General features: G+C 38.3%; 1 protein-coding gene across 3 annotated transcripts in view; it reads right to left on the bottom strand.

The window, feature by feature from the left end:
* Positions 1–13,152, bottom strand: part of PTPN3 (protein tyrosine phosphatase non-receptor type 3) — a 300,638-nt gene that overhangs the window by 29,842 nt on the left and 257,644 nt on the right. For all 3 annotated transcript variants that reach the window (XM_007498053.3, XM_007498054.3, XM_007498052.3), the window contains exon 19: positions 9,713–9,876. In XM_007498053.3, the coding sequence (XP_007498115.1) occupies positions 9,713–9,876 (164 nt within the window). The remainder of the gene's footprint in view (positions 1–9,712; positions 9,877–13,152) is intronic.

Below are 13,152 nucleotides of genomic sequence, written 5' to 3'. Positions count from 1 at the left end.
TTAGAGAGTATATATACATATAAAAGTGTGACTCAGTATTATCCATCTACATTCTTTGACCCTACTTTTTTGTTGTTGGAGAAAATCATGCAATTGTGCCAACGGGATTCATTATTGACTTGAAATCTATATTCCATGGGCCCTTACTGATACATGGCAATCTTATTCTTTCTTGAATAAGCCTATATGATACTCCATATAGAGACTATACCAGTTCCAAATGAGGCAGCATGACACAGAGAATAGGGCATGAGACTTGGAGTCAGAACTACATTTACTAGCTGTATGACCCTTGGCAAGTCACCTGACCTTTATGTGACTCAGTTTCCTCATCTGTAAAATGAAGAGGGTGGATCAGCTATAAATCTATGATCTTATGACTTTCCAGCCTTCTACAACACCTGCCCTCCCCAAACCCACTTCTTTTTCAGAAGAGGACCTTCCTACTTTCGTCAAAAAATAGAGGCCATCTACTATAGGTTCCCCCTTCTCCCTTTCTCTATACCATCTCCATTCTTTTCTCCTTCGCTCCAATCTCTATGGGAAATGTGGCCCTTCTCTTTGTCAGTCAACTCTTCAACTTGTGCCCATGTCATTCATTCCCATGGTTCTACCCTGGGAGCTTGACCTTAGATCTTTCCCCTTCTTCAATCTCTCTCCCTCTCCCCCTATTACAGAAAACATACTTAGGTTTCCCCATTTAAAAACAAAGCAAAATAAACCTTTTATTTGGTACAGACACTTTACCACACTATGGTAAAATATCTTTCCCTTTTCATAGCCAAACTCCCGGAAAGGCTTGTTGCTGCTTCTGTCTCAACCTCTTGTCATCTGACCTTCAAAACAACCGTTTAACCAAATCTCATTTTTCTGAGGTTGAATTTGTGGTCAAATCTGCAGCTTTTTCTCAATCCTAATCCTTTCCACAGAAAATAGTGACCCTTTCCCTCTCCTAGATCCTCTTATTCTTTGGCTTTTGTAACACTGCTTTCTTGTTTTACCTTATATCTTTGAGTAACCATTGCCTAAATTTTTTGTTGGACTCTCTCTCTCTCTCTCTCTCTCTCTCTCTCTCTCTCTCTCTCTCTCTCTCTCTCTCTCTCTCTCTCCCCCCTTCCTCCTTTTATCTTTCTGTTTCTGCCTCAGATTTCATCAGCTCTCAGAGAATTAATTATCATTTTTATTTGCCACATCTATATCCTCAGCTCTAATTTCTCTCTTGATCTTCAGGTTCTCATCACCAAGTAATTGCCAAACAACTCTACCTGGATATGAGGACGACTCTGGCATTCAGATTCAATATATCCAAAATGGAACTCATTATAAGATCACAGAATTAAAGAATTAGAAGGAACCATAGCAGTTGTCTAGTCTAGTCCTTCATTTTGCATATGAGGAAAATAAGGATAGTGCTGGGCTTGGGGTCTAAAAGCCCTAAGTTCAATTCATCCATAGACCCTTACTACCTTTATAACTCTAGGAAAAATCATCTTCTGCCTCAGTTTCCTCAACTGTAAAGCAGGGATAATAGAGGCAGCTAGGTAGCTCAGTGGATCAAGAGCCAGGCCTGCAGATGAGAGGTCCTGGATTTAAATCTGGCCTCAGACACTTCCTAGCTATGTGACCCTGGGCAAATTACTTAACCCCATATCAATTCCAAGAGAGAAAGTATGGGTCTCTTGTTTGGTCTAATGGAATAGCTTCTTTATTGGTCTCCCCTCCTCCATGCTTTTCTCTCTCCAAAGCATCCTTCTCACAGATGCCAAATTAAAGATCTTCAAACACAGGTCTTGTCTATGTCCCTCCTCTGATGAAAAATCAGGTTTTCTCTAGAATAAATGACAAAAACTTGAGCCACTTAAAGCTTTGCACAATCTTGTTGCCACCTATCTTTCCAGAAATATTTCCCATTAATCTACTCCATACATTCTTTATTCCAGACACACTGATCTACTGTCATCTGTTCCTAGAACTGGGTAGTCCTCTTTTTGCTTCTGTGTCTCCACATAAACCTCAAAGTTTTAGTTACTATCTAGGTCCATTTTGGGTACTGCCTACTATGTGAACCCCTTCTTGTTTTCTCTCTCTTAAGATCTTAAATTATTTGGTATTTTTTTTTGGTGGGATACATGCTATATTCTAGTAGAATGTAAATTCTTTGAAAATAGGATCTCTATAGTGCTTTTCACACAGCAAGCATTTAATATTTGGTGAATTAAATTATGGGAGAATGATATTAGAACTGGAATTACAATATGAAAACAATATGGGAATACTGATTCAGCATCTAGTCAAATATCTCTCTTAATTATTTTATCATATAGCAGAGTGTATCCTAACCTGGGATCAATGAACTTGTTTTTTAAAAAAATATTCTTTTTAAAAAATAAAGATATTTTATCTTTACCAATTACATGTAATAAATTTCCACCTAAGTTTTCTGAAGTTATATGATCGAAATTGTCTTCTTTCCTCCCTTCCTTCCCCTGTCCTGCAGCTAGCAAGCAATCTGATCTAGGTGATACATGTATTATTTTTTAAAATAACTGTTTCAATATATTTTAAAAGTGGCTAGTTTGGGGGCAGCTAGGTGTCTCAGTGGATTGAGAGCCAGGCCTAGAAATAGGAGGTTTGGGGTTTAAATCAAACTTAAACACTTCCTAGCTGGGTGACCCTGGACAAGTCACTTCATCCCCATAGTTTAGCCTAATCTCTTTTCTGCCCTGGAGCCAATACATTGTATTGATTCTAAGACTGAAGGTAAGGGTTTTTTTTTAAAGCAGTTAAGGTGATTCAGTGACCATCAGGAAGACTGGTGGTTCAAATTTGGCCTCTGACATATAATTGTTATGTGACCCTGGGCAAAGTCACTAATCAATAATCAATAAAATGGGGATATATAGCTGCTGACAAAGAACTGGAAATTGAATGGATATCTATCTCTCAACTGGGGAATGGATGAACAAATTGTGGTATGTGACGGTGATGGAATACTATTGTGCCAAAAGGTATGATGAACAGGATGATTCCAGAAAGAGCTAGAAAGATCCACACAAACTGATGCAGAGTCAAATAAGTAGAACCAGGAGAACGTTGTACACAGTTACAGCAATATTGTGGAATCATCAACTGTAAGAGACTTAGCTTCTCTCAGCAATGCAGTGATCCAGGACAATTCTGAGGCACTTAGGACAAAGAATGCTATCCACCTCCAGAGAAAGAACTGTGGGAGATGGAATGCAGATCAAAGCACACAATTTTTCACTTTAAGTTTATTTGGGATTTTGATTTTATATGATTATTTTCTTACAAAAGTGATCAAGATGGATACATATTTTGCATCATAATACATGTATATCCCAGATTGAATTGCTTGCTAGCTCTGGAAGGCAGGAAAGAAGGGAAGGAGGGAGACAATTTGGATCATATAACTTCAGAAAACGTACATATTACATGTAATTGGTAAAATAAAATATCTTTATAATTAAAAGAATAAAATGGGGATAGGATAGGAATAGCATCTATATCTCTTGGTGCTGTTGTGAGGATAAAATAAGATATTTGTTCATGAACTCAGAAGTTTTAATGTCCTTCTAGATTCAGGTCAGGGATTACCCTCTACGTGGTTCTCGTCTAACAGTGCCACTGTTCTGGGGGGCAAGCCCTCATCACCCCATGCCTTGATTACTACAAAAGCTTACTGGTGAGTCTCCCTGCCTCATCTCTCTCCACTCCAATCCATTCAGCCACTAAAGTGATTTTCTTAAAATGCAGGTCTGATCATTTCACTCTCCACCTTCCCCCTGCCACCACAAACTCCTCCAGGATCAAATACAAAATGTTCTGTTTGGCATTCAAAGCCCTTCATAACCTAGCCTCTTCCTACAATCTCTCATCAAGTATGCTCTGGTTCAGGGACTTGGGCTTCCTGGCCGTCCCATGAACAAAATGCTCCATCACTTGTCTTTAGGCATTTTCTCTGGCTATTCCCCATGAAGAACAACACTCTCCCTCCTCCTCTCTGACCACTGACTACCCTGGCTTCCTTTAAGTCCCAACTACAAGCCTCCTTTCTACAGGAAGCTTTTATCTGAAGTCTCTGAACTCCACTGCTTCCCCTTTTTTAATTATTTCCCTTTCATCCTGCACTTAGCTTATCTTGTATCTATTTGTTTGCATGTTGTCTCCCCCACTAGATTGTAAGCTTGGTGAAGGCAAGGACTGTCTTTTGCCTCTTTTATACTCCCCTGCGTTTAGCACAATGTTGGCTAGTAGGTGCTTAATAAATATTTACTGAATAGAATAACATAAATCCCTTCTTGCTTCCTCTACGTGTAAGTATCCTCTCAATGTGCTTAAATAATTTTACATTTGTGTATTTATTGGGGTACATATTGTTTTCTCCTGGTAGAATTTGAAAACTCCTTAAAAATGGGGATAATACAGTGCCTTTCCCAGAGTAAGTACGTACTGTTTACTGAACTGAGTTGGGATAAAAGATTAAGTTTCTAAGGAAATACAAAAGAGAAAAAGGGATGAAGCTCTTACACTCATGAAATGGCCTCTAGGTTGATTAAATAGGGATTGTTTTGAAGTAGGAGTGAATATTTGTGATTCATATGACCTTTGGTATATCTTAATTCATGAATCAGTCTAACAAATAATGAGACTACCCACTCCTGGTTTTTTGTCTTCTGTCAACCTCCTTCTCTGTGGCACTCTAAAACTACCTTGACAGGGAGGGAAACAAACAAAAAAAATTGAAGTTGTGCCTCAGTATCTTTTAACGGCTAGTTTCCTTTTAGGGAGGGTGGTAAAGTAGGGAAAAAGCACTTAAATTGGTTGGAGTTGGAAGATTATAGATTGAATTCCCAGCTCCACCTCTTGTATAATCTTGGGCAGATTGCTTAATCTTGCTCAACCCTCAGTTTCTATACCTGGAAAAGGGGAGTCAAAATCCTTTCACTGTCCAACTTATTGGGATGAAAATGTTCCATAAGCATGGGCTGTTCATAATGAGTATAAAGTTAATAAATTTTAAAATATTCAAAATGCCTGCTTGAAAATACTCACTAAACAGAATTCTGTCCTTCAGCAATTAATGTATTTAGTTCCAAATTCACACTAAGAAATAATAATTTTCCCCGTCCTCCAACAAATGCTAAAACTAGTGAATCTGAAAAACCCATCTTGCCATTTTCCTCCTCCCTGCTTGCTGCCAGCTGGAATGACCAGCTGGTTCAACTCTGTATTGGAACTAAACTCCAGGAGTCATCTAAAGTTCCTTGAAATGACCTCCCCATCCCCCAAGTTCAACAGGGGCTGTGTTGATGTAAGGGGTAGGGAAAGGGGCCAGATCTAGGATTCTGTGGGTATTGGCAACGTCTAGGTGAGGAAACACCTTCTCTGCAATTTATAATCAGAGAGTTGCCTAGAGCACTGAGCATTAAGCATCTTGCCCAGGGCCCAAGTTACTTCTCCAAATTCAGCACTACAAAAATGGATTAAGATTAAGATTTTTCTATCCTAATAACCATCATATATGGAAAACAACTTATTATTATTGGAAATATAAAAGCAAAGATGATGTAAAATCTGCCTACTTCTACGTTTTCCTCCAATGCTCCAATAAAGCCATAATATGATTAATATGATTATTGCTTTTAAAAAAAGAATAACCCTTACTTTCTGTCTTCGTAACAACTCTAAGGCAAGGCAAGGGCTAGGCAAATGGGGTTAGCTGGGAAGTGTCAGGTGACTGGTGATGAACCAGGTCATCATCCTGACTCTAGGCCTGATTCTCCATCCACTATGATCCTAACGGCCCCATTCCCTTATTACATTCTTTACCGTACTTCTTGTGTTTGAGCTCTTGGCAACATTCTGTCTCTCTTACGTGCAATCACCGCAATGGCCTTTGGGTTATTTGGAATTTAGTTTTGAGACTCTGGTATTAACTTGGTTTGTAAAGATAGATCATGTTTGGTGGAATGCTGCTGCTAACAAAATGGTCTCTTGCAATAGTAGTCAAATTGGGATCCCGTGAAGCACTGAACCATTTCTCTAATAGGCTCCCGCTCAAATGTACTCCTGGGACCGACTCTGGGCCCCGCTTACTATCCATCTGCAGTTTCCTGGTAAAACACGAACAATAATGTAGCCAATAGACAAATATAGATGGTTATTATCCAAAATATATATTGATCAATTTCAACCAGCTGCCGGCATGTCTGCGTGCCTTAACCTATATTTTTATTTTTTATTTTTTTAATTCAAAGATATTTTATTTCCCCAATTACATGTAATAAAAATTTTTACATACATTTTCTGAAATTATAAGATCTAATTTGAGCTGGGTTATACATGTATTATCATGTAAAACATACTTCCTTAATCATAAACTAATACTTTATTCAAAAATGTAAAAACCTTTCTTATTTCACAGGCTATATAAAAATGGGCAGAGGGGAGGCCGCTGGGTGGCCCAATGGATTGAGAGCCAGGAATAGAGACTGGAGGTCCTAGGTTCAAACCTGGCCTCAGACGCTTCCTAGCTGTGTGACTCTATAAAATTAATTTAATTTCTGTTTCTCTTCATCTACTGGTGAAGGAAATGGCAAACCACTCCAATATCTTTACTGAGAAAAATCCCATGGATAGTATGGTCCACAGGGTCCCAAAGAGTCGGATGAGAATGAACGACTAAACAGCAACGAGGACTGGGAATAGGGGTGCTGTGTCTGTATTTACTAAACCCAGTTCCATAAAATCGAGGGAGGGTTATGTGGTGGCAACATTTTTCAGCACATAATATTGCTTGTACAGTAGCTGAGATATTATGAAGTTAAAACAAGTTGAAGAAGAGCCTTCATCTTTTCTGCCAAGGGTTAATTTGGGGGGCCTTTTGGTGGTGTTTTTGTGATGACTGCACTACCATCAACACTGGTTTCCTTCTGTCTCTCTGCAGGGCCACTACTCTAGTTTCTAAGCTCTCATTACATTCTGCCTCTTAATTATTTTCCTGGTTCAAATATTTCCCCTCCCTCATTTATCCTCACCACGGCTGGCACTGGGATTTTTTTTAAAGCACAGGTCTGCTTGTCAGAGACTCCCTCTTACCCTTACAATCACATGCAAACTCTTTGTTTGACATTTAAAACCCTTTGCAACTTGGCACCAATCTGACTTTCCAGATGTATATTTAACTGTAGGGTCCAGCCAAAGCAACCTTCATCATGGAATTCATCAGACATGGAATTTGATCTCTCACCTCCACACCTTTGTGTGTAGTGGCTCCCCTGACTTAAACGCATCCCCTTCTTTATCTCGGCCTCTCAGAACCCTGATTTTCTTAAGAGCAACAGTTTAAAAGCTCCTATATAAGGCCTTTTCTGATCCCCACCAAAGGCTAGTGCATCCTCCCTTTCCAATGACCTAATGTATATTTTTCTAAACTGATGCACATAAAATACATTGATTCACCGGAATGCTCTTTTCATAGCTAACAAGTATTTTCTCTAAAACTGTATATTCTTCAACTCCCCAAATTCTGGATAGCTTCCTCCATGAAAAATACAGAAAGGACCCGAGTATCTTATGTCAAAATGGAAGAGGATACGCTAGCATGACCGAAAAAGAAGTCACTCTCTTCACGACAAAGGGCTCTTGTAGAATCTGAGTTGGTTAGGATGGGGGCTAGAATGAATTTTTCTTTTCAATTGCCTCCAAGTATTTAGGTGCCAAAGAATGACCCAGGAGGAGTATGGCCAAGGCAGAAAAGCATTAAGATCTACAATTGGACCAGTTTCCTATGAATTTTAGGAACCCTCAGAGTTTTTCTGTGGCTGTATAGGCCACAACACCTTTCCCAGGTGTGCTCATGACAATTCTCCTTTCCATGACCACTAGGAATCCCAGCTCTTCTTGTTCCAATCAATTCGCCCAAATGCCCATCCACCCAGGGGACTCCTTGTGCCTTTGTTGCTCCTTTTAGCCTTCAGAAGAGATTCAGATTGTTTTCTTGGGAAATTTGAGGAGGGAGACAAAACTTTCAGCTGTAGCTATCAGAAACGACTTATCAGGAGAGGAGGCTTAAAGGAGAAGGGAGAAATGAAGAGGTGATAACCTGGACAAATAAATGTATCGAGGCAGGTGATAGACGGCAATGGGGGCTTGGGGAATAATTAATAATCTAGATGGAATGAACAAGGGTTGTGGGAAAGAAAACATTGTAAATAAGGCCAAAGGGTCAGCAGGTGACAGATTGACGAAGGCTATCCTTAACCTGGCAAAAATGTGTGTTTTTAGCTACGGAGGGCTTTTGAACAAAAGAGTGACATATCCAAAGCCCATGCATTAGGAAGATTATTTGGGGCAGTTTTTGCCACCCTCCTCTCTTGGCTGCCATGTCTTTCCATTTGGCAATGAGATTTTGGCTGGCGAAGGCAGTTTTAGGCTCTTTAGGGTTTCTCATTCTGTATTAAACATTTCTAGGAAATAGTAATAGTGCCAACATCCTTATGTTCATTTATTTCCCACTGACAATCAACAGCCTGTTTAAACAGGTTGGCCAAGCTTCCCTAACTCCATGAAGTGGTGTTAATAACTATGCTAGTGTGGGCCTTGTCATAACTAACTGTGTGACCTTGACCAAGTCATCAGGCTCAGTTTCTTCAGTTCTTCCATGCAATCTTCAATCCAGTGACAGTGACCTCCTTCCTATTCCTTGCACATGCCCCTCCATCTTCAGATTCTAAGCATTTTCTCTGGCTGTTCTCCATGACTGGAATTCCCCCACTCCTTGTGTCTGCCTCCTGGATTCCTTCAAGTCTCAGCTAACATCCTACCCTCTACAAGAAACCTTTCCCAATCTCCCTTAATGCAAAGGGCCTTCTCTCTATAATTATCTCCAATTTAGTCTGTGTGTATCTTTCCTGTGCATAGTTGCTGACATGTCACATGCTCCATTAGACTGGGAGCTCTTTGTGGAACAGGGACTCTTTGTATCTTTTGAGGGCTTAGCACGGTGCCTGGCGCAACGGGGGTGCTTAATAAATATTACCCCTAAGTTAACTCTTGACAGAGAAAGGGAAAGCTCTTCGTCAACTTTGTTTAACTTTTCCATAATGCTGCAAACACCACATAGGTGATATCATGCTCTCAAAACTGACTTAACTATAAAACAGAGATAATGCCTTTAGTCCCTGCCTCACAAGGGAATTGTAAAGCTCAAATGATATAAAATAGGTTAAAAGCATCGCAAATTTTAAAGTGTTCTCTAAGTACCAATTATTGCTGTATTTCCTTCGGTACCTTCTTCTATTGCTCTTTATTTTATTAGTCTGAAAGATACTTAAGCATCTGTTTCAACATCTGATTTCTCTGAAAGTCTTTCTTCCCCATCTCCTGATGTATTTTTCTGATCACGCAATTATAAGAAAATAAAAAAGGGAGGAAATCAATTTCCTGACTCCTGAATCCCCATCTATTTTGCACTCAGGCTCTAATTTAACATCCTAAAAAGCACACAGCCCGGGGCCCAGAAATCATGGCATATTAGAGGTATAAAGGGCTTCCCGCCCCCTAATTCACCCCAATAAATGACTTGTTTGGTGTTCTATGCACAGAGGGAAAATCTCCTTCTACTTATGACTGTTAATGTCGGTCTCTTAGCCTGTGTGGTTTTGATAAGCAAGGCAGAACTGACTCTTACCTCAAATTGAATGAGCACGGTCCCACTTTCTATGCCTTCTTTTAGTTGTTCTATAGATTCTTCTAAGGTGTTGTCATACTTTAAATTCATAGGGAGAATGGAATCTTGGAAAAGTTGACAATTTATTTCATCTTCTGACTTGACTTCAGCAAATGAATGGACAACTGCAAGATACAAGAATTGGAACATTTTGTTTCTGTAGTAAAAACTGCCTCAATATTTTTTTGAAACAAGATTATTTACAAAAAGAGAATCCTGATGGCTATTTATAATTTTTCCTGTATGTAGCTTATTAAAATGATTACAGAATATAATCAAAGACACTGTGATATGCTAATAAATGATGTAGAAATGTTAATTACACAAATAACAAAATAATTTTTCTGCTTTGATTTTTGGTGGTAATTGATAACCAGGAACTTTTGATGACGGTGGGGACCTTGGACAAAAAGGCTTAAAAGTAGAGTTTTCCATTGTTGGTGACTCGTTCCTTAGTGTGGACATCATCCAAGGCTCAGTCTTAAGCTCTCTGATTTTTTTTTCTTTCCATACTTTTCCAGAGATCATGTCTGTTGCCCTAGCACTAGTCTTACTAGTTGAGTGTTTATAGATATGTCATTTATCCTCTTAAAGCCACAATTTGTTTTCAGTAAAATGGGGATAATAATATGTGCGGCTACCTATATTTCTCAGTTGTTGTGAGGACTATGTAAGTTCATGGATGGGGCTATATTATGCAAATTATGCAAATAATTTCCCTATTTATACTTCTAAATTTGACATTTCTCTTTAACTATATCTTGCATCTCCAACTACCCCACACTGAAAATGCATGTTCACAAATCAAAAAATATTTTTACATAAATAAAGTCAGATCTAAATAATTTGAGAATTTTTCATTGTTCATGGACAGACAGAGCCAATACAATAAAATGACAACCCTAAACTAATCTACTTATTTGATGCCATTCCAATTAAATTGCCAAAAAATTGGGCTAGAAAAAATAATAAGCAAATTCATTTGGAATAACAAAAGATCAAGAATATCAAAAGAATTAATGAAAATATGTGGGAAGGAGGTCTAGTAGCATCAGATTTTAAACTGTATTATAAAGCAGTAATTATCAAAACTATCTGGTACTGACTATGAACTAGAAAGGCAGTTCAGTGGAACAAGAAAGAAACAACAAACAGCAGCAAAAGATTACAGTAACTTTGTATCTGACAAAAGCATAGATGCTGGTTTTGGGATAAGAAATCACTACTTGGTAAAAACTGCTGGAAGAAATGGAAAGTATTTTGGCAGAAACTTAAACCATTCACTAAGATAAGATCAAAATGGATACATTATGATACACCAGAATGGATACATGGATACCAGAAGCAAATTAGAAGAACAGGGAACATATTGCCTATCAGATTCATGGATAGGAGAGGAATTTATGAGTCAATGAGAGATAGAGAACATTATAAAATAGAAAATGGATAATTCTGAGTATATTAAGTTGAAAAGTTTTTGAGTAACTACAACAAATGTTTCCAAGATTAGAAGGAAAGCAGAAAACTGGAAAAAAATTAGAGACAACTTCTTCAGAGGTCTCATATCTAACATATATAGAGAACTCTGGCAAATTAATACGAATAATCCCCCAATTACTAAATGGGCAAAAAAGATATGAAGACAATTTTCAGATGAAGAAATCAAACCAATATATATGAGAAATGCAAACCAAAATAATACTGAGATAACATCTCATACCAATCAGTTTGGCTAAAATGACAAAAGGACAAAACAACAAATGTTGGAAAGGATGTGGAAAAATGGGGACATTGATGCAATGTTGGTAGAGTTGTGAACTGATCCATTCATTTTAGAGAGCAATCTGGAATTCCACCCAGAGTTATAAAATGATATATACCTTTTGATCCAGCAATAGTGGTTGTGCTTGTTTCCCAAGGAGATCAGGGGAAAAAGAAAAGAGCTTATGTGTTCCAAAATATTTATAACAGTTCTCTTTGGTGGTAAAGAACTAGAAATTGAGGGGATTCCCATGAGGTGGGGAATGGCCAGACAAACTGCAGTACATAATTGTGATGGAATGCTATTGCACCATAAAAAAGGATGAGCAGGTTAAGTTTAATTCATTCATTCATTCATTCATTCATTCATTCATTCATTCATTCATTCATTCATTCATTCATTCATTCCAAGAACATAATTTTAATTATTTTTATTTAATTTTCCCCAAATTGCATGTAAAAACAGCTTCCAACATTTTAAAGAGAATTTTGAGTCTCCATTTCTCTCCCTCCCTCCTACCCCACCCTACTCCTTAAGAGATGGTAAGCAATCTCATAGATTTTACATGGAACATGCTAATGAAAAAAAAAAACTTGAAAGAACTACATGGGATAATGACAAGTAAAAAGAGTAGAACCAAGAGAACATTATATACAGCTACAGATTTAATATGTAAAGAATACCTTGTGAATGTCACTTCCAGAGAATGAATTGAAAAACAGAAGCATGAAAGACATAGTCTATATATACACATATCTATTTCCTGCCTTCTAAGATGCAGGGAAGGCAAGGAAGAAGGGGTGAGCCACTTGTAAATAAATCCCACAAATTAAAAAAAATGTACATTCCGTTATTATCTCTTACTCAACTTACCAAAAAAGAAAAATCCCTCAATATTTTTTCTTTAAGCCGGCTCCCTATCCGAATTTCTGTGTGCCTACTGAAAGTATGATCACCCTCTATTCACCAAGTTTCCTTCGTCCCCTATATTTCATCAATCACCAAGTCCTATTATTTCCTCATTGGACAGATCATAAGATTCAGAGCTATAAGGGATCTTCTAGGTCAATTAGTTCAACCCCTTCTCTTTATCGATAAAGTAGAAAAGTCCCAAAGTGTAAAGCCCTAGACTGACAAGGAGGAAGATCGTGTGGCTCTACTAGAATTGGTGATTCCTGATTTTCTGATTTCCTGATGGTAGATTCTTCTCTGTAGACTCTAACATCTAGCTATCTTGGTCTCCTTATAGCTCCTCAAATGTGACACACAAATCTTCCACTTCCAGCAGAGTAGGTTTCTTCAAGATTGATCAAAGGGGGCTTGCACGATTCTTTCTTAGCTAGGTGGCTCAATGTTATACAGCTGTGTTTGGAAACAGGAAGACCTGAGTTAAAATCCTCCTTGACACTGAGTGCCCCAGGCAAGTCATTTAACTGCTCTTTGTCTCAGTTTCTTCATCTATAAAATGGGAGATGTTAGCACCTTCCTCCCAGGGTAGATGGAAAGCTCAGTTGAATGAATACCTGCAAAGTACTACATAAATGCTATCACTGCCTTCCTCATCCTCATCTTTTCTCTATTACTTCCCCTTTACATGATCTGAAGTTGACCTCTATCCTCCAGGATCCAGTTTAAATAT

This window comes from Monodelphis domestica, chromosome 7 (assembly GCF_027887165.1).
Source record: "Monodelphis domestica isolate mMonDom1 chromosome 7, mMonDom1.pri, whole genome shotgun sequence".
Taxonomy (NCBI): domain Eukaryota; kingdom Metazoa; phylum Chordata; class Mammalia; order Didelphimorphia; family Didelphidae; genus Monodelphis; species Monodelphis domestica.
This window is presented reverse-complemented; position numbering and strand designations above follow the sequence as displayed.